General features: G+C 41.4%; 1 protein-coding gene across 3 annotated transcripts in view; it reads left to right on the top strand.

Moving 5' to 3' along the window:
- Positions 1-2926: 2926 nt before the first annotated feature.
- LOC140488005 (neuronal acetylcholine receptor subunit beta-3-like) overlaps positions 2927-26850 on the top strand; it is a 44970-nt gene continuing 21046 nt past the window's right edge. The window contains exons 1-3 of one of the 3 annotated variants that reach the window (XM_072587568.1): positions 3107-3151; positions 3870-4253; positions 23249-23400. In XM_072587568.1, coding sequence (XP_072443669.1) covers positions 4199-4253; positions 23249-23400 — 207 coding nt within the window. In that variant the 5' untranslated portion in view covers positions 3107-3151; positions 3870-4198. Of the gene's footprint in view, positions 3152-3753; positions 4254-23248; positions 23401-26850 lie in introns of those variants that run through there. The other 2 variants (XM_072587551.1, XM_072587559.1) reach the window with 2 other exon arrangements.

The raw sequence follows: 26850 nt of genomic DNA, 5'->3' as shown, positions 1-26850 counted from the left end.
AGAGGATTTCAATGCAATTTTTCAGTAATTATGTAGCAAAGCATACTTAAAATAAAGGCAGAGAGTTAGACCAATGCTCATTAATCTATCAAAATTTGAGAGTGTTAAGATTTTGGACATGCTTTTCTACTCCTTCTTCATTACATAAGTAAAGTGCTGCATGTTTCAGACAGAAGATTTAATCAGGATTCCTTTAGATACATGGAGCTGTATTTTACTTCTGAGATACCCCTTGCAGCCAAAAATGACCTCAGATGTGTGTGTGTGTGTGTGTATAAGAGAGAGACATTGGGGTGGTTGTTAAATCTTCTTCAATATTTAATATTGCTGTCCTTGTTTTGAAGTCAACCACACCAGAAAATATACAAAACAGACAAAGGGACATTATATCAATCCCACCATTAGGTTGACGTCCACATGCACATTTGACACTGATCCTCAAGGGAAATTTGTTTTCTAAAAGAAGAAACAAAATAATTTTGCTTTTTTTGTTGTTGTTGTTGTGAAATCCACCAGAGTATGTTATAGTAAATAGGTTTGGAGAGATTTACTTACAGACCTGCCCCCAGCTCAATCCAGTACAAACGGCAGATCACAAATTCTGATCCGATGAGATTGTGTTTTATAGGGGGATTAGATCTGAACTAATACATTCTTTACAATCCAGTTTACCACAGAGGCCCTTTACCATCTGCATTGTTGTACAGCCCTGGAAATAGTTCACTGATCCATTCGATAAAATGTGAAGCTGGAAAGGCACAGCAGGTGAGATAGCATCAGAGGAGCAAGAAAGTTGATGTTTATCATCAGGACCCTTCAGCAGGACTGGGGCAGGGGAAGGGAACTCAGAAATAAATGGTAAGGGGGGGGGGGGGTGGTTGCTGCGGGAAAGGTAACTAAGTTGGTGATGCGTGGATATGGCAATTGTAGGTGAGATGGTGATAGGTGGATGCAGATTGGGGGTTATTGTGATTGGTCAGTGGGAAAGGTGGAGCGGATAGGTGAGAAGAATGATGGACAGGCTCGGAGGCCGGGAGGAGAGGGAGGGCTGGATATTTGGTGAGGTTGGGTGTGGGAAGTTTGGAAGCTGGTGAACTCTATGTTGAGGCCATTGGGATGTAAGCTCCCGTGGTTGAATATAAGGTTGTTCCTTCAGTTTGCGTGTGGCCTCATTTTGACAATGGCGGAGGCCCAGGATGGACATGGAGCCAGGGAAGTGGGAGGAGGAGTTGAAATGACTGGCAACCAGAAAGTGGTGGTGATTGGAGCAGGCAGAGAGCAGATGCTCCATGAACCAGTCCCTGAGTTTGCACTTGGTCTCTCCAATGTAGAATACACCACATCAGGAACAACAGATGCAATGGGCTGGTGAGAAGAAGTGCAGGTCAATCTCTGACAGATTTGGAATGATTGTTTGGGGCCTTGGATGATGGTGAGAGGGGAGGTGTGGGGGCAGAGGTTGCACTTTCTACAGTTGCAGGGAAAGGTACCGAGTATGGAGGAGAGATTGTTGGGGAGTGTGAAACTGATAAATGATTCATGGAAATAACAGTCCCTACAGAAAGCAGATAGGGGTGGGGAAGGATATATCTTTTTGGTGGTGGGGTCTGACTGCAGGTGGTGAAAATGTCAGAGGATGATGCATCGAATTTGGAGATTGGTGGGGTAGTATGTGAGGACTGGAGGAATTCTATCCATTTTGCAGTTGGTGGGAGGGGGTTTGAGAGCAGAGGTGCATAAAATGGAAGAGATGCAGTTGAGGGCATTATTTATCATGGAAGAGGGGAAATTGCAATCTTTGGAGTAGGAGGACAACTAGGATATCCTAGAGTGGAATCCCTCATCCAGGCAGCAGATGCGGCAGATGCAGAGGAATTGGGAGTAAGGAATCGCATTTTTGCAGGAGAGTGGGTGAGAAAAAGTGTAGTCGAGGTAGCAATGGGATTCTGTCATTTTGAAATGGATGTTGTTGCTAAAATCAGTTGCCGGAGATGGAGAGGGAGAGGTCCAGGAAGGGGAAAGAGGCGTCAGAGATGGTTCAGGTGAATTTGAGGTCAGGGTGAAAGGTGTGGGTGAAGTTAATGCATTATTCAAGCACAAGGCAGCATTAATATAATCATCAATGTAATGGAAGAAAAGGAGGGGAATAGTGCCCGTGTAGCTGTGGAAGAGGGACTGTACCACATATCCTATGAAGAGGCTGGCATAACATGGACCCATGCAGATGCTCACAGCTACCCCTTTGGTTTGTAGGAATTGAGAAATCAAAGGAAAATTTCTTGAGGGTGAGAACAAATTCCACCAAGCGAATAAGTGTCGATGGAAGGGAACATGTTTCTTGAGGTAACTGGGCCTGCGGGAGAGGAAGAAATGGAAGGTTTTTTAGGCCCTGCTCCTGAGGTATGCAAGTGGACAGAGACTGAATGGTCCATGGTGAAGATGAGCCGTTCCTGTGTTCCAAGGTCAGCCTTGAGGACTGGCAATGCATAACCCATTGCCACCTCTCTTCCAGGAATGCCTACCCTGAAGAAGTACTGCTCTTCTCTCCACCAGGATTTTCGTTTGTCTCTCTCTCCCTGTCCACCTTCACTGCTTTCCTTTTCTCTCTCAGTGTTCTCTTTATTGCTACCTTTGCTTCTGGAGCCATAACTCACCTTCTCTCAGCCTAGTATAAATACCTCCCTATTTCTCCCTTTTTTAAAGCTTTGACAAAGGGTCAGTTAGACTCGAAACGTCAGCTCTTTTCTCTCCTTACAGATGCTGCCAGACCTGCTGAGATTTTCCAGCATTTTCTCTTTTGGCGCCACAATGGTGTTTTTGTTGCTGTCCGCGGTGCTGAATTACAGTGCCAGACCGTGCAGAGTTCAGGTGGGCCATCTTCTGCTCTCCTGTGCAGTGCACAGTTAACAACGGTTACTTAGAGGCATGTCACGATCTTGTAGTTGAACTAATCGTCGTACCCGGTTGGGTTGGAACGAATTTAACCTTCAGCAGGTCGGGGAATGCGCTTAATACCAATTCAGTAAAGGAAAATCTCGGTAAATAGATGAGGGAGAGAAATCGAGGGATGTGTTCATGGAGGTCGAAGGGCAGAGCCTCGTGTGGAACATGAGCACCAGCATAGAACCATTGCGCTACGTGGCATATAACTGTAAGTAAGTTCTGTGTGACTCCATCGTACAAAGGCATTATATGGTTTCAATACATTGGTGAGATTCCGTGCATTCCGATTAACGTTTCTTTCTTGAATTGAGACCCAGAGTTGAATTCTGGAGCCCGTAGCCCGTGTCCCCCCATCCCCCCCTTTACCCCGCCTTCTTAGAAAGTGCCTCTTTCAATGCCCATCTATTCCTCCTGCTGATCCAGTTGGATACAACTGCAGCCCACTTATACTTAGCAGTTTCGCATTTCAGCACATTACGAGTCTCCTCTCTCTTGTGTATATATATTTCCTAACCCTGGTCCCTTTGAAACGTTTCCCGTTCTAGTGTAAGATCTGAACCTCCAGCAGCGTCCGTTCTCTCTACAGGTGCTCATCTGACTTGGGTGTATCCTGAGCATCTTTCAGTCTCTTTCTTGTTGATGTATTTCTACTGCATGGCACCAAACCTCCATCGACATTTCTGTAACATTCACCATGAGTGATTATTTCTCCAGCACGCAGCAACACACACACACACAAAGACAGTGTTCACTTTCACAGCACCAACACATGCGTTGCATCAAGAGGAATCCACTTGATTTTAATTCAAAGTACATTCGTTAACTGAACACGACAGTTTTCGCGTTCTGCCAATGAGTGATGACATATACTAAGGGCAGAGGGGAAGCAGTTCATCCTAACTGTAAGATCCGAATTCCATACGCAGAGCTCGACTGTAATTAGGACGCAGCACCTCAGCACTCAAATGTAGCTGAAAGCCTGTGCAAATCGATGGAGTGGAATTTGCTGTCTCTCTCCGTGAGACTGGAAGATTTCTGATAAATAAAAAGCTGAATAAGTCCGCCGCTAATGCAACGTCTCTTGGACTGGAAACCCTATGGGATACTCTGCGACCCATTTGTCCCGCCTGCTCTGATCTGACTTGTTCCCTTCATGGGGTGCGGAGAAGTTGGGTCCAGTCTCGGGCTGAGGAAGCTTTCAGTGACTGTATCTCAAGGCTAAGAGTTTGCAGTGGCTGCCCCTAGAAGAGGTGACATGCAGTTGTTACCAGCCCTGGTGATGTGTATTTTATCCCTGCCTTGTACAACAGGTAAGACACCCATCTCTCTGTCGTTCAAGAGCCTGGAACGCAATTTACATTTTGAAAGCAAAAGATATGGGAAGATAGATGTTTTGAACATGATTTCTAATCACTGCCAGTGAATAATTGAATGACGAGGCGATAGACCTGCGAGTATATGACACAGACTTGTCTCGTTGGACTCTCGTCTGAGCAGAAATCAGCCATAAAAATGGAGATTTCTGCCACAACCGATTTGCGAAATGATTTGCCTTAATCTACTCTCTCAATGATTCTACTCCACATGTAAACGGGCAGATCTGCGGATCTGTACTTCTGTGTACAATCGTTTAATCTTAGAGTATATGCCTCAGAATTTTCGAAGTAAATTGGCCCTGGTAAAACTCAGATTTCCGTCACAGACGAGTGCAAAAGACGTTCTAAGTTGATTGAGAAACAATATGACAAAAGCTTCATTCTAAAAGAGAAAAACCATATATATATATAAATCGGATTATGAAAAAAAAAGCGAGGCAAACGCACAAACTCTGGAGAAAAATTGTTTCCGTGCTCCACCATCTGGCTGATTCTTAATCTGATAATGTCAGGGGCATCTTCGCCTGGATCTTAGACTTTTTCATATGTTTCTGTTCAAGAGAGAATGGTGGATATGGGACAGATCTTGAAAGGATAGTGCTATTCGCAATCTTCAATTTCGATTCTACACCGCGAGACTTTTTGCCCTGTTTTAAAATCCTGAAGCCTTGTAATTTGCCGAATTTCAGTGTAACCGTTATACAAATTAGGTAACATTTAAAGAGAACTGAGCTAATAAATGAACCATCAAAGCGTAGAACATCATTGGAAAATCCATTTGAAAGTAAATGGAGTCCCAGTTTGTAAATTTGCTAATTTGTTGCAAATTTAACTTATTAATATTATTACCAAGTAAGGTAGCCTTTCATCGTTTGTCTTCATTTAATGCTCGTAACATATTTATACCATGGTAAAAACAAGGACTGCAGATGCTGGAAACCAGAGTCTAGATTAGAGTGGTGCTGGAAAAGCACAGCAGGTCAGGCAGCATCCGAGGAACAGGGAAATCGACGTTTCGGGCAAAAGCCCTTCATCAGCAATAGAGGCAGAGTGCCTGCAGTGTGAAGAGATAAATGATTTCCAGCACCACTCTAAGCTAGACATATTTATACCATAGCTATTGTAGTTATACGGTAATTTGATAAATGTAGAGATGACAACATTTTGGCAAAATAGTCTAAACATGAAAAACTGTCCAAAATAATGTTTGAAAATTATTTCTTATTTTTTTCTTTGGATTGCCACACAGATGGCACGGTGTGACAGTAGTTAGCACAGCTGTATCACCGCGCCAGAGGCACAGTTTCAATTTCAGCCTCAGGTTACTGCATTTGCACCTTCTCCCTATGTCTGCATGGGTTTCCTCCAGGTGCTCCAGTTTCCTCCCATAATCCAAAGATGTGCAGGTTAGGTAGATTGGCTATGCTAAATTGTCCCCTAGTGTTCTGAAATGTGCAGGCTAGGTAGGTTAACAATGGTAAATGCGGGGTTACGGTATAGGGTGTGATGCTTTTCAGAAGATGAGTGCAGACTCAATGGGCTGAATGGCCTCTCTCTGCACTGTAGGAATCCTATGTTTTTTTTCAGTTTTTACAATGGAGTGAAACCTATTTCCTAAACATTGACCAAAGATACATAGATATGGCAGCACTCTTCCCCATGTTGTTGATAGTTAAACCTTGTCCTATTTTGTGCTGTTCCCCCAATGATATTTGTTGTTGCATGGCTTGTTTGATTCAGTGTTTTACCGTGTCAGTCTGTGCAATCCCTACCAAAGCCTGTGATAGAGACATGAAAATATATAAACTGATAATACATTACCACAAGGTAGACGATGACATTTGCTGTAAATTTGACTTAATATTTTCAAAAATATGGTTAATTAATATTTTGGAATTACTCTGTTGTTTTCAGATAGAAATAATTCTTTCCTTGCATGAAAAATAGAAAGAATAAAGAATACAGGAACAGAGCACAAGTCCTAAATTGGCAATGTCAGGGTTTTTATGCTCCTTATGATTTTACTTCTTAGCCAACTTCATCCAATCCTTTCAACATAATCTTCCATTATTTTCTCCCTTATGCACCTGTCTAGCTTCCAGTTAAGCAATTCCCTTCAAGCATTCCCTTCAAGCATTCCCATGGTAGTGAGTTTTTCTAACACAGACATGTCCATGTAATTATTATAATTTATGCTGCTTGATTTAGAATTAAGAAATAAAATATAATTGTAGCTGGAATTCTCAAATGTGAGGTTTTAATTAAACATATCAGACATGAGAAAAGAAAAATGAGCAGGGCCTGCATGTATATGTTGCCTTTCAGACCACAAATGTAGTGCTTTACAGCCAATTGTGTACTTTTCAAGAGTAGGTGCAATTACAATGTATTCAGCTTAAATGAATTTGGTGTTGTGCCAATGGAACACTGGAATATTTCCTAAAATAATGAATTCAAATCCTTTAACTCTCTAAATGCTTAGTACCAGTTAAGTTGTGCCAGTTTTTCAAGAGAGAATCAGAAATTGTCCCCAAATTAGTTTTTTTTTTGGTAATTTTCTGTAAGATGAGAACTGTGAGAGCAGTGAGGAGTCTTTTTTCTAAAGGATTATTCAGTATTAATTTCATTCTAATTATGCACTTGGAACCTTAGCTAATCAGAAAGATTAATTGAAATCAAGGGTAAAAGTAAATGCTTTATTAGATTGCATTATGCAAATGATAAAGACGTTACAATGTTTCTGTTTTCTGACATCCATAAATAGTAGTGTTCATTACCATATCTAGATTCATGATGACAAACATCACATGCTTGATGACTGAGTGGTGTATAGATTTTGAAGGCTTGAACACTGAGGATATGGCTTTCATCATCTATTACGCTAACCTTGGACTAATGTCACTTCAAGAATGCTGGATGACAATGAAAGATACCTTACTTGCTGACTACGTACTTCTGTGCTAACTGCAGTGCATATGATACTGAGTGGTTTCAGTTCAGTACACTTATGGTCCATATCTATATCCTTATAGTTGTCACTATCCATTACGGTGATAAATAATGTAAGTAGCACTTATTTCATTCAATAAAAATATTTAAATATCATAAAATAATATTTAATTCCTTTAGGGATGAAGAAAAACTGTTACCAGTGACAGAAAGGTTTATAATTGAAGGACAAAGACATAAGATAATTGACAAAAGCAGTGACATGAAGGAAAGATTATTACATATTGTATTACTAGAATACATTGGCTCAGAAGGTGTTTAAAGCAGGCTCAATGATAATTTCAAAAGGGAATTAAATAACAACTTGATGGGGATTAATATTGTTGGGCTATGGGGAAGCAACAATCAAATGAAACTAATTTAATACTCACTATTTTTTCATGGGATAGACCTGTACTTTTTTCCAGCCCCAATTATCCTTGAACTGAATGGTTTAGTAGGACATTTTAGAGGGCAATTGAGAGTGATCATATTGCTATCGGTCTGGAGTCACATGAAGGTCTAATTCAGTAAGTAAGGTAGATTTCCTCTCTTAAAGTCAACAGTGAACCAGATGGATTTTTACAGCAAGTAATGATGGTTACCATGGTCACTATTACTGAGACTAGCTTTATAGACTAGATTTGTTCATTGAATTTGAATTGCACCAGCTACTATGTTGGGATTTGAATACATGTCCACAAAAAAAGTAGCGTGCACCTCCAGATGTCTAGTCCAATGACACCAGCATCACACCACCCTTTTCAAACAGCTTACTGAAGCACAATGTACTGAATGGCATCCTTCTGTGATGCATCAATCCATAATTCCATTACCACTGCTCCAAACTTCAAATCCTCACTGGTGATTATTAGCATATTGATAGGTGGTAGTCAGAACCATATCACCTATTGTCAATAACCTTTTTCCCTTTGCAACAGTAAATTTTGCTTGAAATGAAGTTGTTATTATTTGTTAATTAAATAAAACTGACTAATTTGTTTTTGATACTGAATTAATTAAATCTGATACTTATGCATTTGGTAATATCCACTGCATTTTTTGAATTCAAAATTTGCTATGTGCAATGGAGTACTGGGTTTAGAAAAAGAATATTTAGGTGGTTTCTTTTTGCCAGTGCAGAAATGCTGGGCTGAAGGCCTATCTACTATGCTGTAGACCTCTGTGACTCTATGACTTCTTGATCTCTCCAACCTCAATTGTACATCAACAAATATATTAAATGTTGTAAAAATGCCTTAGGGTTTGAATAGCAAGAATGGATTACTATAGTGATTTATGGGTAACTCGTGATGTCATCAAAGATTATTGCCTGCAGTTGATAAACTAATGTCAAAGTATAAGCCGAAGAATTTAAATTACTACTGTCAAATGCATAGGCTTTTGGACTATATTTAACTCAGTATTAGAAACAACCAAATAATACAGCCTGCAAGTAGAATCTTACTGTGGCATTAGAAGACTTGCCTGCTACCCAAATAGCTGATGAGAGAACCACACTGCCATTTCTTGGGAAAGCCCAATGAAATACAACCCAACATGGCAGTAAGTAGATCACCCTGGCCCTTCCTTTGGAATCAAGATTCAGGAGCTGAGGTGTCACTTACTGAGAGCCGTTAGCCAAGTAAAAGTGGGCAGATCTTGTGCACAGCAGTGTCACTGCTGCCAGAAGGGCAGGTTTCAGATTTCTATGCTTGCAGAGTGACATGGAACACAAGAAAGTAATGTTAAGGGGTGAGGTAAGTGGGGCATTCACAGAGTGGGGTCATCTGAAGGCGAGGGGCAGCAAAGATAGGAAATTGGTACTCAGTGGGCCCTTCCATGCCAGAAGTTCAGTTTCTCAATTAGACACTGAATGTCTTGGATTGAGGGACTTCTATTCCCCTAGACCCCACCTCCCAAGTTGTCAAGCTTAATTTCAGCTGCTGTGCAAGTCAAATTGTAATATAGCCTCTGTGCAGCTGGGTTAATGACAGTAGAAGGGGTCCTTTAAGTAACCAATTAATTAACCACTTAAGACAGAGTATCCCAAGATGTATTTGGGATCCGAAGTGTCACCATGCCAAAACGTTGGGGTTGAAGACTCCAGAGCAGCATATGGTAATTTTCCAAAATTCATTGGACTCTTGGGCAGTTTCAGCAGATTGGAAAACAGCAAATGTGATGCCACTGTTCAAAAATGGCGGTAGACAAAAGATGGGGCATTATAGACCCGTTAGCTTAACATCTGCAGTGGGGAAGATGCTTGAGCCTATTATCAAGGAAGAAATAGCAAGGCATCTAGATTGAAATTGTTTAATTGGGTAGATTCAGCATGACTTCATGAAGGGCAGGTCATGGAATCAAAGAGATGTACAGCATGGCAACAGACCCTTCGGTTCACCCCATTCATGCTGAACAGCTATCCCAACCCAATCTAGTCCCACCTGCCGGCACCCAGTCCCTATGTATCCCTCCAAACACTTCCTATTCATGTACCCATCCAAATGACTTTTAAATGTTGCATTGTACCAGCATCCACCACTTCCTGTGGCAGTTCATTCCATACAAGTACCACCCTCTGTGTGAAAATTTTGCCCCTTATGTCCCTTTTATATCTTTCCCGTCTCACCCTTAACCTATGCCCTCTATTTCTGGTCTCCTCCAACCCAGGGAAAAAACTTTATCTATTTACCTTATCCATGCCACTCATAATTTTGTAAACCTCTATAAGGTTACCCCTCAACCTCTGATGCTCCAGGGAAAACAGCTCCAGCCTGTTCAGCTTCTCCCTAAAGCTCAAATCCTCTAAGCCTGGTAACATCCTTGTAAATCTTTGCTGAACCCTTTCAGGTTTCACAACATCTTTCTGATAGGAATGAGACCAGAACTGCATGCAATATTCCAACAGTGGCCTAACCAATGTCCTGTACAGCCGCAACATGACCTCCCAACTCCTGTACTCAATACTCTGACCGATAAAGGAAAGCATACCAAATGCCTTCTTCACTATTCTATCTACCCGCAACTCCATTTTCAAGGAGCTATGAACCTGCACTCAAAGGTCTTTTTGTTCAGCAATATTCTGAGGACCTTACCATTAATTGTATAAGTCCTGCTAAGATTTGCTTTCCCAAAATGCAGCACCTTGCATTTATCTGAATTAAACTCCATCTGCCACTTCTCAGCCCATTAGCCTACCTGATCAAGATCCCATTGTAATCTGAGGTAACCTTCTTTGCTGTCCACTACACCTCCAATTCTGCAAACTTACTAACTCTACCTCTTATGCTCACATCTAAATCACTTACATAAGTGATGAAAAGTAGAGGACCCAGCATCGATCCTTGAGGTACTCCACTGGTCACAGGCCTCCAGTCTGAAATACAGCCCTCTACCACACTCTCTGTCCTCTACCTTTGAGCCATTTCTGTATTCCATGGGACCTAACCTTGCTAACCATTGTCCCATAGGGAACCTTGTCGAACGCCTTACTGAAGTCATATAGGTCACATCTACCGTGCTCTGAGGTCATCAATCCTCTTTGTTACTTCTTCAAAAACTCAATCAAGTTTGTGAGACATGATTTCCCACGCACAAAGCCATGTTGACTATCCCTAATCAGTTCTTGCCTTTCCAAATACATGTACATCCTGTCCCTCAGGATTCCCTTCAATAACTTGCCCACCACTGAGGTCAGGCTCACTGGTCTATAGTTCCCTGGCTTGTCCTTACCAGCCTTCTTAAACAGTGGCACCATGTTAGCTAACCTCCAGTCTTCCTTACGGTCATGCTTAACTAATTTACTGGAATTAAATGAAGAGATTACGAGCAAGGTGGACAACAGAGACCCAATAGATGTGGTGTAGCTAGATTTCTAAAAGCCCTTTGCCAAGGTGCTGTACAAGAAGTTGCTGCATAAGATAAAGATGCATGGCAGTATAGGTAAAGTATTAGCATGGATAGAGGATTGGTTGACTAACAGGAAGCAAAGAGTGGGGATAAATGAGTGCTATTCTGGTTGTCAATCAGTAACTAGTAGTGTGCCTCAGAGATCAGTATTGGGACTGCAATTATTCACAATTTGCATAGATGATTTAGAGTTGGGGACCATGTGTAGTGTGTCAAAGTTTGCAGATGACACTAAGGCGAGTGGCAGAGCAAAGTGTGCAGAGGACTGTGAAACTTTACAGAGGAACAAAGATACTTTAAGTGAGTGGGCAAAAGTCTGGCAAGTGAAATACAGTGCTAATAAAAGTGAAGTCATCCATGTTGGTAGGAGTAACACTAAAAAGGACTATTACATGAATGGTAAAATGTTGCAGCATGCCACTATTCAGACAGACCTGGGTATCCTTATGCATAAATCACAGGAGATTGTTCTGCAGGTTCAACAGGCAATTTGAAAGGCAAATGGAACTTTTTCCTTCATTGCTAAAAGGATTGAGTATAAAAGCAGGGAGGTTATGTTGCCAGTGTAAATGGAGCTGGTGAGGCCATCCCTGGAGTACTGTGTGCAGTTTTAGTCTCCTTACTTGAGAAATGGTGTACTACCACTGGAGGGGGTGCAGAGGAGGTTCACTAGGTTGATTCCAGAGTTAAGGGAGTTGGCTTATGAGGAGAGACTGAGTAGTCTGGGATTATGTTTATTGGAATTTAGAAGAATGAGGGAGGATCTTACAGAAACATATAAAATTATGAAGGGAATAGATAAGATAGACATAGAGAGCATGTTTCTACTAGCTGGTGAAACTAGGACAAGGGGGCAAAACCTCAAAATTAGGGGGAGCAGATTTAACACTGAATTGAGAAGGAACTCCTTCACTCAGAGGGTTGTGAATCTGTAGAATTTTCTGTCCAGTAAAGTAGTCAATTCTACTTTAGTCAATGTTTTTAAAGCTAAGATAGTATTTTTTTGAACAACAAAGAAATTAAGGGTTCTGGTGAGAGGGCGGCTAAGTGGAACTGAGGCAAAAAGATCAGCCATGATCTTATTGAAAGGCAGAGCAGACTCGAAGGACCAGATGGCCTACTTCTGCTCTTAGCTCTTATGTTCTTATGTTGTGAAGTTCTGACCAGGTTCGGACGGGTCGAGCTTGTACAGATATCTGGGTTCCAGATTCCCCAACACAACTCACACGGTCTTAATCATCATGCAACTCTTCCAAAGCCAACATTGACTTCATTCTAATCAGAACTCAATTCTGATGGTGGTCAAATAGTCGGAGTTCAGGTACAAACACTATCCTACTTATTTAAATGCCTTCTGGCCTCCAAACTCATCATCAGTGACATCCACTATTTATGATACTAGCCTATCACAGTTTATAGTCATTAACACTTCATTTTTTTGTGTCAGGAGCATTTTTAAAATTAAAATTACAAGAAAACAAACTTACATACTTATAGATAGTCAAGAGAGAATATAAATCTATAATAAGTTCAGATGGTGCTTCTAAATAATATAATGCTAGAAATTAGCACCAACTGCTTTGAAAATAGAGTCAGACTGGTCAGATTTCCTTAGTTTTGTATCAAAATCAGATAATAGTTCGAATTGATCATTTTGATTACGTGACAAACTTGGTCAATATTTTAACAAGAAAATGTTAAGTTGGCTACAATAGAGAAATCCTGGTTGTAAATCCTACTGCCTTTTCAAGAATGTGATGTTCTTAGACTTAGTTCTTTAACAAATTTCAAGTAATATCATTCCTACTTCTCCAAGACTATATCCACCTAATATTGTAGGATTTCAGAGAAGTGATTTCCTCAGCTTGATAATGAACTGGCTGGCTGAGTCCTTTCCTTTAATACTCTCCTGTCAACACTAACTGGAAGGAACATGCAGATTTCTTCAGCTTAGCAACTAAGATCATCTCCTGTGACTCTGTACCCCAGTCCCTGTTCCTTCCTCCGCAATCTCTGATTAATTCCCTAGCTGTTTCACAATCATCTTCCCATCCTCCCTCCAATGGTCTCACTCCCCTCCACACCTGTCCAACTGGTCCAGATTCAAATTCCCCCATTTGAAAGATTTTTTATAAACTGTTATGAGGCAGTTTTCTGCAGATACATTAAGCATGAAAGAGAATCTCAGGTGGATAGGGTGCTGTTATGGTTAAAGTACCAATTCACCCAAAGTTTAGTGCAAAATATCTTCTCAGTAAAGACATTGAACTCTGCTGTAGGAATGGCTGACAGAGGATCACATATGATGGATTGCCAGTTAAATTGGTTACTAGTGCTCATTAAGAAGACTGCATTGTATCTTGAAAATTAGCACTTAATCTAAGCCTCTCTCCTAGTTGCTTCTAGCAGAGTGAGAGTAAGCAATGTCATTGAGAGGATTTTAAACACAACTTCATTTTATTATCTTTTACTGTTTACTTGGTGCTGAAAACTTGAAGAGAACTTGTGAAAGACATCATTGAAGATTTTCTAAGACATTTTACAAAGCTTTCACACATACTTGAGAAATATTTGTTCTGCAAATTCTCTGAGGACTTCAGTTAAATAGAGTGAGTGCTGTACTCCTCTATCTCATTCACTCTTTACAGGAGGACCAGAACATTGTGACTTCTTGTTCATGGACATCTTGCTAAGGGGCATTTCTGTTCTGATGGTAGAATGGAAAGAGAGCATGAGGTCAAGCAGTTCTGCACCAACTTCTACTCGGTAGTAGGATGTGAGAAATAGGAGGGAAAGATGGATTCCTTCTTCCTTAGGAGTAAAGTCATCTTCTGGACTTGCTCCAACAGGAACTCCAATGCTACATTTGACAACCCATCCACCTCTCAATCAGACCCTGAACAATCTCAAAATATGCCATTGGCATATCAGCCAGCATACTCTACCCATCTGTTGCAAATGGGTGCAAATAGTCCTTATATACTGCTCCATGAAAATAGTCTTCAAACTGCAAGTGAGTGCCCAGCCTGTAGATACCTAATTTAATATCACCAGTAAAATTGAAATACTGAACATTTGAAATTAGGACCAAATTACTTGCTAAAAGCAGACTTTCAAACAGACATGTCTCATCATATAGCATAACACAACCATGCAGCTCCTGTTTCCAATTTTTCATCAGAAATGATCTCCTAAGTAAATGCAAGTTATTATTTGTGATGAACTGTGATGAATTGAATTGAATTGAATTTACTTTATTGTCACATGTACCGAGGCACAGTGAAAAGCTTTGTCTTGCAAGCAATACAGGCAGATCACATGTTCATGTAGCATAGATGGTAGATAATAGGTAAACAGCTGCAAAAACAAAAACACAGGTACAGGTGAATGTTAAGAGTTTGTGAGCCTATTCAGTATTCTAACAACAGTAGGATTGAAACTAACACAAAACCGGTTGGTGTGTGTGTTTAGGATTCTGTACCTTCTCCCCGATGGTAGAGGTTGTAGAAAAACATTGCCAGGTTGGAATGGATCTTTGAGAATGCTGGTAGCCTTTACTTCACAGCGGGCCTGGTAGATGGATTCTATAGATGGGAGGTTGGCCTTTGTGATTGTCCAGGCTGAGTTAACCACTCTCTGTAACCGTCTCCGGTACAGTTGAATAGTACTCGATGGCGCACCTATAAAAATTGGCAAAGGTATTCGCCGTCATGCCAAATTTCCTCAGCTGCCTGAGGAAGAAGAGTCATTGTTGGGTCTTTGTAACCTGTGCATCCAAGAGTCCAAGAAAGCTTGTTGTGGGTGACCACTCCCAGGAGCTTGACACTCTCCACTCGTTCCCCCTCTGTGCTATTAATGTGTAGGGGAGCATGAGTAATATCCTGCCGGACGTCAATAAGGAGTTCCTTGGTTTTGCTGGCATTGAGAGCTAGGTTGTTCTCAGTGCAGCATTTTTCCAGGTCTTCCACCTCCCATCTGTATTCTGTTCCATGACCGTCTGAGATTTGACCAACTATGGTGGTGTCATCAGCAAACTTGCAAATGGCATTAGTCTGTTATTTGGCGACACAGTCATGGGTATACAATGAGTACGCGTCCCTGGGGGATTCCAGTATTGAGTGTTAGTGAGGATGAAATATTGTCCCAACCTTCACTGATTGTGGCCTGTGGGTCAGGAAACTGAGGATCCAGTTGCAGAGAGGGGGGTTTAGTCCAAGTTTAGTAATCAGTCTGAAGGGGATTATGGTGTTGAAGGCTGAACTGTAGTCAATTAATAGGATTCTTATGGTGGCTGTTCTTGGTGTCAAGGTGTTCTAGGAAGGAGTGAAAAGCAAGTGATATGGCATCTGACATTGATCTGTTGGTCTGTTAGGCAAACTGGAGTGGGTCAAGAGTAGTGGGGAAGCTGGAGCTGATTAATGCCATGACTAGCCTTTCAAAGCACCTTCATGACCACCAAAGTTAGGGCCACTGGGTGGTAGTCCTTGAGACATGCTGCATGAGCCTTCTTAAACACAGGGATGATGTTGGCCCTCTTGAGACAGTGGCCTGCTGCAGGGAGAGATTGAGGGTGTCTGATGAAATAGTTAGGGATGAAATAGAAAAAGATCTAAAAGTTGTTTAGACTTTATTTCCAAACTTTCTTGAGTTTTCTATCATAGTTTTCAACTCTTGCATGAACATTTTGTGATTATGATCTCTTTTGACCTATCTGGGTATTGATTGCATTTATTCTTAATTCTTCATATAAGGAACCTTCTGACTTTTGCCTTTTGCCAGTTTGAATCAGGGTTCAACTTTAAATAATCTGGATTACCTTTTGCCAAATTGTTTACCATTTTCTATAGCTCTACGGGATTCAAATTTAATGACTTTATTTTATAATGCTGGAAAACACAGGTATTGTTATATTTCTCAGTTAAATGCTCAGCACAGTGGCTTAAATCTGCAATGCTTCTCTACTTTGAATCTTTTACTTGGATTGCCAAAACTGGATACAGTGCTCATGGAGCAATCTAATCATAGGACGAGACAAATTTAATATAAGCTCCCGTTGTTTATGCTTCCATGTGCGTAGGTATTCTGCCTATAAGGATTTTCTTATACATCCATGGGATTTGAGCATTGTTGGCAAGTCCAGTATTTATGCTCCATTCCTATTTAGCCCGAGCTGAATGGCTTGCAGTGGACAATTAAGAAATAACATTGCTGTTAGTCTGAAGTCATGACCAAGGAAGGGAGTGAAGATGTTCCTACCTTAAGGAGGCATTGGAGATGGTTCAGAGGACATCTTCTGAGGCAAAGTTGCACTGGGCTTCACTCCACTGGAGTTTAGAAAAGTCAGGAATAACTTGATTGAATTGCATATGATCCTGAGTCTTAGCAAGTTGGACATGAAAGGCAGTCTTCTTTTGGTGAGTCCAGAATTAGGGGGCATTGTTTAAAAATTAGCGGCTGCTCTTTTAGGATAACAACAAGGTCAATTTCTTTCTCAAAGACGAGTGTGACTGAGAACTGTCTCTCTCGGAAGGCATTAGAAACAGAATCATTGAATATTTTTAAGATCCATACAGGTTGATTCTTGCTAGACAAGGGAATCAAAGTAACTGGGATTGATGGAAATGCAGAATTAAAAATGCAAATATAACAGCCATGATCTTACTGAAAGGTGGTGTAGGCTTGAGAAGTCAAATGTCTGACTTCTGTTCCTAATTCATATGTTCCTACTTTAAGACACTGGTGAAGCAAATAGGATTTTACAACAACCACATGGCCAGCACTCGGAAATTTAAGTTGTTAACAAATGTATTTGTAAATTCCCCAACTGCTGCAGTGGAATTTGAACTCCTGGTCTCTGATTTACTCAGCCTGTAACATGACGTCTATGTCACCATCATCTATGATGGGGTGAAATGATTGAAAATATTAAACAGCAAGTGGCCAAAATTCCAAACGCCACAATCCTGCTTATAATGTAAGTACACTTGAGTACATTGCACCTTTAAGCCATTAAACTCACATATCTTTTGCTGTTTTGACTTCAGCTTAAATCAATAATGAGTTAATTTTGTTTACTTTTTAGTCAATGCCAGACTCAAATTAAACACCACTTCTAATGAGGTATGATTTGGAGATGCCGGCATTGGACTAGGATGTATAAAGTTAAAAATCACACAACACCAGGTTATAGTCCAACATGTTTAATTGGAAGCACACTAACTTTCGGAGCGACGCTCCTTCATCAGGTGATTGTGGAGGGCTCGATCGTCACACAGAATTTATAGCAAAAATTTACAGTGTGATGTAACTGAAATTATACATTGAAAAATTGATTGTCTGTTAAGCCTTTCATGAAGATGAAAGTGAATTTATTAAGTGAACTTAAATTCCACCAGCTGCCTTAGTTAGATTGGGCCCCATGCATTGAGAGTAACGCCTGGATCTCCATATTAATAGTCTAGTAACTACACTATCAAATGTGACATCAAAGTGCCCACATAAAATTGAAAAATGCCCCCATCCAATACTGTTTATTGTTTTTCTGATTCACATAGCTTAGCTATTCACTGGATAATTCCAATGAATTACTTCACCTACTAGAATCAGAGGACAGAGACTAATCATTCTATTCACAAGTTAGTTTTACTAGCGACCACCCGATCAGCGAATAAAAAGGAGGCAGGTTGTAGTGGAGCGGCCATTTTTGAGAGTGGCTGTGGTCGGACTGCTGCTGGTAGGTCTAACTGTGGGCTTCGGTGAACACTGAGCTTTGTTAAGGAGGGTGACCAGCAAGAAGATAAAACTTTATTTTTCTTCTGAAGTCCACTAATTGTTAAAGAGCAGAGATGGCAGTGAGTGGAGTGGTATGCTCCTTTTGTCAGACGTGGGAGAGCAGGGAGCAATCAAGTCATCCTGGCGACTATGTTTGCAGGAAGTATGTCCAGTTGCAGCTCCTCTCAGACTGCATGAATTGGTTGGCAGTTGGACACACCTGAGGAGCATAGAGTGTAGTGCTGGAAAAGCACAGCAGGTCAGGCAGCATCCAAGAAGCAGGAGAATCAACGTTTCGGGCAAAAGCCCTTTATCAGAAATGAAGCAGTGAGCCGAGAGGGTGGAGAGATAAATGGGACGGGGATGTGGCTGGGGGAAGGTAGCTGAGAGTGTGGTAGGTGGATGGAGGTGGGGGTAAAGGTGATAGGTCAGAGAGGAGGGTAGAGCGGATAGGTGGGAAGGGAGCTCGACAGGTAGGACAGGTCATGAGGGCGGAGCCGAGTTGGAAAGTTGGAACTGGGATAAGGTGGGGGGAGAGCAAATAAGGAAACTGGTGAAATCCACATTAATGCCGTGTGCTTGGGGGTTCCCGAGGTGGAAGGTGAGGTGTTCTTCCTCCACGCGTCAGGTGGCTAAGGAGTTGCGATGGAGGAGGCCCAGGACCTGCATGTCCTTGGCAGAGTGGAAGGGGGAGTTGAAGTGTTCAGCAGTGGGTTGGATGGTGCAGGTGACTCAGAGATATTCTCTGAAATGCTCTGCAAATATGCATCCTGTCTCCCCAGTGTAGAGGAGACTCCATCGGGAGCAACGGATACAGTAAATGACGTGTGGAAGTGCAGGTAAAACTCTGATGGATGTGGAAGGCTCTTTTGGGGCTTTGGACGGAGGTGAGGGGGAGGTGTAGGTGCAGGTTTTGTAATTCCTGTAGTGGCAGGGGAAGGTGCTGGGACGGGAGGGGCCATGGACCTGACATGGGACTCGTGGAGGGAACGGTCTTTATGGAAAGCGGATAGGGGTGAGGGGCGGGGAGGGAAATCCATCTCTGGTGGTGGGGTTCGTTTATAGGTGGCTGGAGTGGCGAAGGATGATACGATGTATGCGGAAGTTGGTGGGGCAGAAGGTGAGGGCCGGGGGGGGGGGGGAGGGGCGGGGGAGTTCTGTCCTTGTTGTGGTTAGAGGGATGGGGTTTGAGGGTGGGGGGTGCAGGAAGTGGATGAGATGCGCTGAAGGGCCTCGACAACCATGTGGGAGGGGATATTGCAGTCTTTAAAGAAGAGGGCCATCAGCGGTACTGGCAGTCATTGCAGCAGACATGAGCGAGATTGTGGGTTGGTGTGTTCTCTCCCTGGTGCCAGGGTCAAAGACATCTCAGAGCAGTTGTAGCAAATTCTCAAAGGGAACTGTGAACAGCCAGAGATTGTTGTACACATTGGTACCAAAAACATAGGTGTAAAAAGGGATGAGGTTCTGCAGAGTGAATAAAGGCAGTTAGGCAGGAGGTTCAAAAGCAGGACCCTCAAGGGTAGCAATCTCTAGATTACTTCTGCTGCGATGTACTTGTGAGAGTAGGAATAGGAGGATAGGGCAAATGAATATGTGGCTGAGGAGCTGGTGCAGGGGGCAAGGATTCAGATTTTTGGATCATTGGGATCTCTCCTGGTGCATAGGTGACCTTTAAAAGAAGGACGGTTTGCACATGAACTCGAAGTGGAGCAATATTCTGGCAGGAGATTTGCTAGAGCTACTCAGGAGGATTTAAACCAGCCTGGCAAGGACCCTAAACGGGAGTGAGACAAAGCAGAAGGTTGAGGCTAGTACAGAACTCAAAGACAACAAGTTTAACAGACAAGGCAGGCAAAGGGACAGCAGGAAATGAGGGAAGACTGATTAATTAAACTGCATTTATTTCAATGCAAGAGGACTGACAAGTAAAACAGATGAACTCAGGGCATGGAATGGGAACATAGTACTGGGAGATCAAAGCTAATTACAGAAACACAGCTGAGGGAGGGACATGACTAGCTGTTCAATATTCCAGGGTACAGATGCTACAGGAAGGATAGAAGAGGAGGCAAGAGAGGAGGGGCAGTGGCATTTTTGATTCTTGAAAATATCACAACGCTACTCAGCGAGGGTATTTCTGAGGGATCATCGTGAGGCTTTTTGGGTGGAACTGAGAAATAAGAAGGGGTGATCACTTTGATAGTCAGTGAGAAACTGAGGAGCAAGTATGTAGGTAGTTAGCAGATAACTGTAAGAATAATAGGATTGTAATAAAAGGGGATTTTAATTTTTCTTAGACTGGGCTTGTCATAGTGTTAAGGGCTTGGAAGGGGAGGAATTTGTTAAGTGTGTTCAAGGTAAAAAATCTCAATCAATCAAGTTAAAGTTCTAAATTGTGGCAAGGCCAATTTTGAATTAGATAGGAAGTTTCAAAAATTGACTGGGGAGGCTGTTTTCAGGTAAAGGGATATCTGGCAAATGGGAGGTCTTCAAAGTGAGATAACAATAGGTTAGGGCTGGCAAGTTCCTGTTAGTGTGAAAGGCAAGCCTAGCAGGAGTAGGGAATTCTGGATGACAAGAGATATTGGGCTTTGTCAAGAAAAAGAACTAGGCATATGTCAGGTATGGACAGCTAGGATCAAGTGGATCCCCAGAGGTGTATAAAGGAGTGTAGGAATACTTAAGAGGGAAATCAGGAGGACGAAGAGGGGACATGAGATAGCTTTGGCAAATAGGATAAAGGAGAATACAGAAATTCTACAAAGAGCAAAACAGTAACTAGGGAGGGAATTGAGTCCCTTAAAGATCAATGAGGTTGTCTAAGTGTGGAGCCATAGGAGATGGATCAGATTCTAAACAAATATTTCTCATCAGTATTTACCATGGAGAAAGACATGGAAGCTAGGGAACTCAGGGAAATAAGAAGTGATATCTTGAAAGGAGTGCACATTACAAAAGAGAAGGTACTGGAGCTCCTAAGATGCATAATGGCACCTAACTCCCCAAGAGCTGATCAAGTGTATTCCCAGGACACTGGGGAAGCTAGGGAGAAATTTGCAGGGCCTCAAGAAGAGATAATTGACTTGTCAGCCCTGGATGTGATGCCAGTAAACTGGAGGGGAGCTAATGTTATGCCATCAATCCAGAAAGGCTGCAAGGAACATTTAGGGAACTACAGACCGGTGAGCTTAACTTTAGTGGTGGGTAACTTGTGTGAGGGGATCCTGAGAGACTGAATCTACATGAATTTGGAAAGGTGAGGAGTGATTAGGGATAGTCAGCTTTGTGCCTATGAAATCACAAATTTCATTAAGTGTTTTGAAGAGTTGACCAAGAAGATAGATGTGGGCAGTACAGCTGATGTTGTCTACATGGATGGTAGCAAGGCCTTCGACAAAATATTGCATCATAGACTGATTAATAAGGTTAGATCTCATGGGATCCAGGGAGACTTAGCCAATTGGATACAAAACTGACTTGACGGTATAGACAGAGGATGGTTGTGGAGGGTTGTTTTGCAGACTTGGAGGCCTGTGACCTCCAAGTGCTGCAAAGATTAGCACTGAGTCACTCTTGTTTGTCATTTATTTAAATAATTTGGATAAGAATATAGGAGGTATGGTTAATAAGCTTGTAGATTACTTCAAAATTGGTGATAGAATGGAGAGTGAAAAAGGTTATCTTGGCCATTGAGCTGAGGAATGGCAGAGCTGAGGAATTCTGATAATGCAAGGTTTACGAAAAAATTTGAGGATTCTAGGATACAAGTGGGAAAGGAGGGTTAAATATGGTAATGCTTTCAAAGAATACTTCCTTGTGTGACATTTAGTTTAATGAGAAATAGCTTCAGTTTTGACTAACATGATAATAACCTTATTTCAGTTCTAAGGGGTAATTTTACTACATCTAAATGTCAACAAGGAGCCTTACCATATTGGAATAAAGCTTGATAAAATTATTTATGTTGTTATAGATGCTGTCCTAATCTTCAATAGTTGTATTTTGTCCCAACCACTATCCATATTTTAAAATACACTTTAAATAAATTAAAAGTCAAATTGTTCTGCACTTTCAATTTACTAGAATCTTAATCTGAGTCTTTTACACTTTAAGATAACATTCAGATGTTGTCATTATTTCTCACACAAATTGTTAAGAAGAAATTTTGAGAAATAGTAATATTGACACTTAAGTGAGAATGAAAGGCAAAGTTATTTTTGGATCTAATAGTAGAAGAATCAAATACCACAAACACTGAAATTCATCTTGGTCTGCCTGCCATTGGAAGGATATTGTGAAATTTGAAATGGTTCAGTAAAGATTTACAAAAATGTTGCCAGGCTTGGAGGGATTGAGCTACAAGAAGAGGCTGAATATGCTGGAGTTGTTTTTTTCTGGTGCTTCGAAGGCTGAGGGATGACCTTATACAGATTTATAAAATTATGAGGAGCATCTTTGGGTAAATAGAAAAGGTCTTTTCCCCAGGGTGGCAGAGTTCAAAACTACCGAACAAAGGTTTAATATGAGAGGGGAAAGATTTAAAAGGGACCTAAGGGGCAACTTGCAGAGCGTGGTGTGTGTGTGAACGGAGCTGCCAGAGAAAGTAGTGAAGGCTGGTACAAACACAACATTCAAGAGGCAGCTGGATGACTATATAAATAGGAAGGGTTTAGAAGGATATAGGCCAAATGTTGGCAAATGGGACTAGATTTATTTAGGATAACTAGTTGGCATCGACAAGTGGACCGAAGGGTCTGTTTCTGTGCCGTATATCTCTATGACTCTTTGCTTTGATCATTCAAAACAATTTACTGTGAATCCACAGCTCAGACAACATGACACAAATCTTTATATTTCCAATGATTACAACTAAAAACATGTTATGGAAGTTAATTTTGTTTTGAAAGTGTCAGGCAAAAGACTGAATATCTACAGGGTCATCCTTGGAAGAGAGATGGAGAGCATTGAAAATGGTTACTACGCACACCTTTGTCTCAACAATATGCTCGATGCTATTCGATTGGAGCATTTTTGTTCTACCCCACTCTGTTCCCAGAAATCTAATAGTCAGGATAAAGGGTACCGAGACCTAGCAATCTTGCATTTGCATTTTTATCAGATCTTCATGCAAGCGAAATGTGTGGTTTCATTGTGTAAATGTCTATTCCTTTTTGGTGAATGTCTCATTTATTCAATTATGTTATTCAATTTATTAGTTTGACACTTAATTCTTTCTTTAACATTCTATATTCCAGCTGTCAGAACAATTAAATTGTTGGCAGAGATAGAGGACACCCTGCTAAAAAACCTGTTTCGAGGATACCAGAAATGGGTGAGACCAGTTAGAAATATAAGTGATACAATAAAAGTAAAGTTTGGACTGGAAATCTCCCAACTGGTGGATGTGGTAAGTCAGTCCATGAAGTGGCATTTTCAGAGAACTGACATTTTCTGATTTTAACTGAAACTCCAAAGACTATTTTTAAATGAATGTTGCATTACATTGACTTTAGTGAGAAAACTTTGCTCCAGGTCATGTATGACTGATAAGTTGCAATAATTCTGAATTTGTAACAGCAAACTGTTGAGTAATGCATGGCTTTATCAATGTAATTTTCTCACAATGTTTGAAAGACTATGGATAGTAAAATAAAAGGTAAAATCATCATAGTCCCAGAGGACCGTGTAATACAGAACATACACATTAGGCTCAATTTTGCAATCTAGGGAAACCACACGTCTATGATACAAGTGTATCCAGGTTAGATTATGGCTGAATCAATTATTTGCAATTTTCTGGTTGACCACATATAGACAACATGCATAGAGAATCAGACCCACAGATAAAAAAAATGCTGGTGGAGGGAAGCTGGATTGCTATGGAAACATGTTTTTTTCTCACATGCAAGCTTTAGATAGTGATGGGGGAGGGCTGACCAGGAATGTGTTCTGCCCCTAATATCTGCAAATTGTGCATGTTGGAAGGATTTGATATTTAATGCACAAACATATGCAGTAAGTTCTATGGTGCATCTTAAACCCAGAACCTCTGGATTCTGGTACTGAAAACAGGACCTATTCATGTTTAATTATATGTCAAAGTCTAGTCATTTTAAAGGATGATGTTAGCATTTCACTTGAATGATTCATTAGAATCCCTACAGCATAGAAACAGACCCTTCAGCCCAATAAGTCCACACCGATCCTCCGAAGAGTAACCCACCTAGCCTACATTTACGTCTGACTAATGCACCTAACCTACACATTCCTGAACACTATGGGCAATTTGGCATGACCAATTCACCTGACCTGCACATCTTTGAATTGTGTGAGGAAACTGAAGCACCTGGAGAAAACCACACAGACACTGAGAGAGTGTGCAAACTCCACACAGACAGTCACCCAAAGTGGGAATCGAACCCAGATCCCTGGCGCTGTAAGGCAGCAGTGCTGACCACCATGCCACCATGCTGTGGCACTTAGACGAGGACTCTTATTCCCGCAGAATCACCAATAGTTGTCAGAAAGCAGCGGTCCAAGGATGATATAAACATTGCAGCAAAGGATGGTGGTTACATTTCAGGGCAGAAAGCCAGCCTTATGAAAAGCTCAGAGTCTAAAACTATATATAAGGCAATCCAACATGGTCCTAGGTGTCCGGAGGGCACAAATAATATTTGGAAGAGGCTTCCAGATGTGCAGTGGAATACAAAGACAAGTAAACTCCTTTTTACATACTTGCTGCCCTTTTCATCTGGATATATGCACCAAACAAGATTTAATTTCTGGTGTGAGTTTCCCTAATTCTCTATACTAATCTGTTTAAGGGCCATCAATAAAAGACCACATGAGTATTGGGCCCTGAAATTAATGCCATGTAATGTAATTACTGCAATGTATTTCTGAAATGATACTGGAAACAAGGCTGAGACTGGAGACATAGTGCCACCATCCAGATGTATGCTTTTAGTGACATATTCCCCATTCCCCTTATCTTTCTTTTCTGCTGGGGTTACTCTTTCTAAGCAGTAGTAATGCCTTAAGTTCTTAGCTCTCTTTAAGGCAATGTCTTGAGGATGCATTGTGACTGTGTGGCCTTTCCTCCTCTCATAGAGTCTTTTAGTGTGAACATCTAGGATACCATGGCATTGTGCTGCCTGACACTTCACAGCATGTTACATCAAACACTCCTCTTGCCCAAGCAATAGTCCAACTACTATGTCCTGGAACAGGCATCTAGTCAGTTTGGTAACTTACAGTGTTGTATTTTGGAATGAGCTGAGATGGTAACACTGAGGATATCCACCAAGTGGCCATTGCATGTCAGTGTTAAGCCCTGAAGTTATAAACAGCTCTCATGGGTCCACGGGCTTCATCGATGACAGTTTGCACACTTCGACTCCTGCTGGTTAGTAAATTGTTTTCTGAAGCTAAATCAAAATCCTGGAACTCCCTCCGTAACCAAATTGTAAGCGTACCCACAATACATGGACTTCAACGGTTCAAGAAGGCAGCTCACCTTGACCTTCTCATAGGCACCTTGGGGTTGGGTGCTCAATGCTCATCAAATCTGTAATGCCCACATCCCATTAACAAATAAAAATAATCTGAACCAAACCCTTCAGTTAGCATTTCCTTATCATTGGGAAAACAGTGGAAGAATTGTCCCCTCTAATAGATAGCATTAATAGCTAGTATTTAATAAGAATAATCATCAGATATGCTTTTTGGTATCCTTCTACTTGTCGTAGATGGAGATATTGACCACTACCGGGATTTCCCAGGTTTCCTGGTGCTGGCTTTATCTTTAAAACCCAGCCACACATTTGGGCAAGAGCTGTCCATTCATAACTGCCCTGCATGGCTCCTGACAATTGTCCCAGGCATTTTGAGCAGAGGCAAATTTGGTCCTGCTTAATCAACAGAGACCTAGAGAACAGGAAGCATATCTGTTAACTTCCCATACAGCATGCTCTGGGATGCATTGATGGTTGGTCAATGTCCATTATTGGATTCAAGTTGCATGACTGATATAATTATCACAATTCAGTGTCTATCATTACAAAATTTGTTTCATAGCTATAAGGAGTTATAGATGTTTCAATGTTTACTATTCTAATGACTGTGCACTTGAATGAAATGTTTTTGTTTTCAGGCATAACTCAGTTGAAAGAGTGTAAAATAACTATGGTGCTTCCAAATAAACGTGTTGGACTATAACCTGGTATCCAACACCGGCACCTCCAAGTCAATTGTTTATTAATGAGAGTATTTAGTCAATAGAGAGAAGTTTGCAATGCACTTACAATACTTTAATCAAACTTTGTGTTATCTCTCCATGAGTTCATGGTGAAAAATAGTTGAGTTGACAGTGGGTGTAAAAATAAAGGCAATGGCATGTGTAGGCATGAGTTACCACTAAGATGGTATATGGTTAATTATGAGCCATGAGTCTGGGACAGTTACAGCATGTGAAGAGCCAGGGGGAAGGCAAAAGAGTAAAGGTTGAGATGGAGAACATGAAGGAATAAGCTAGGTGGCTGGGAGGCATAGGTTGACTTGGAGGAACATAAAAGTCCATTGTGGGATGATTAAATGGCATAAGTTGGCATAGAAGGTATGATTTGACATGGAAGGCACCTGGGGAGTGTGTGTGGTGGACGTGTAAGGAATGAGGGCTAGAGGAATGTTTTTGCTTTTCTTCTTTATTAAGCTTCAACACAGCGCCAGAGCATTCCAGTAGATTTTCCCAGCAGTGTGCCTCTCCACCTGGCAGCCACTACTTTCATTCCAGTGTAATCGAGTTCACCTCTCAAGGAGCCCTGCATTCTGGAACAAAAAGTCCCTCCTCCTGGGC

Source organism: Chiloscyllium punctatum, chromosome 2 (assembly GCF_047496795.1).
Source record: "Chiloscyllium punctatum isolate Juve2018m chromosome 2, sChiPun1.3, whole genome shotgun sequence".
Lineage (NCBI taxonomy): Eukaryota > Metazoa > Chordata > Chondrichthyes > Orectolobiformes > Hemiscylliidae > Chiloscyllium > Chiloscyllium punctatum.
Note: the sequence above shows the minus strand (reverse complement) of the source record. Positions and strands in the feature narration are given on the sequence as shown.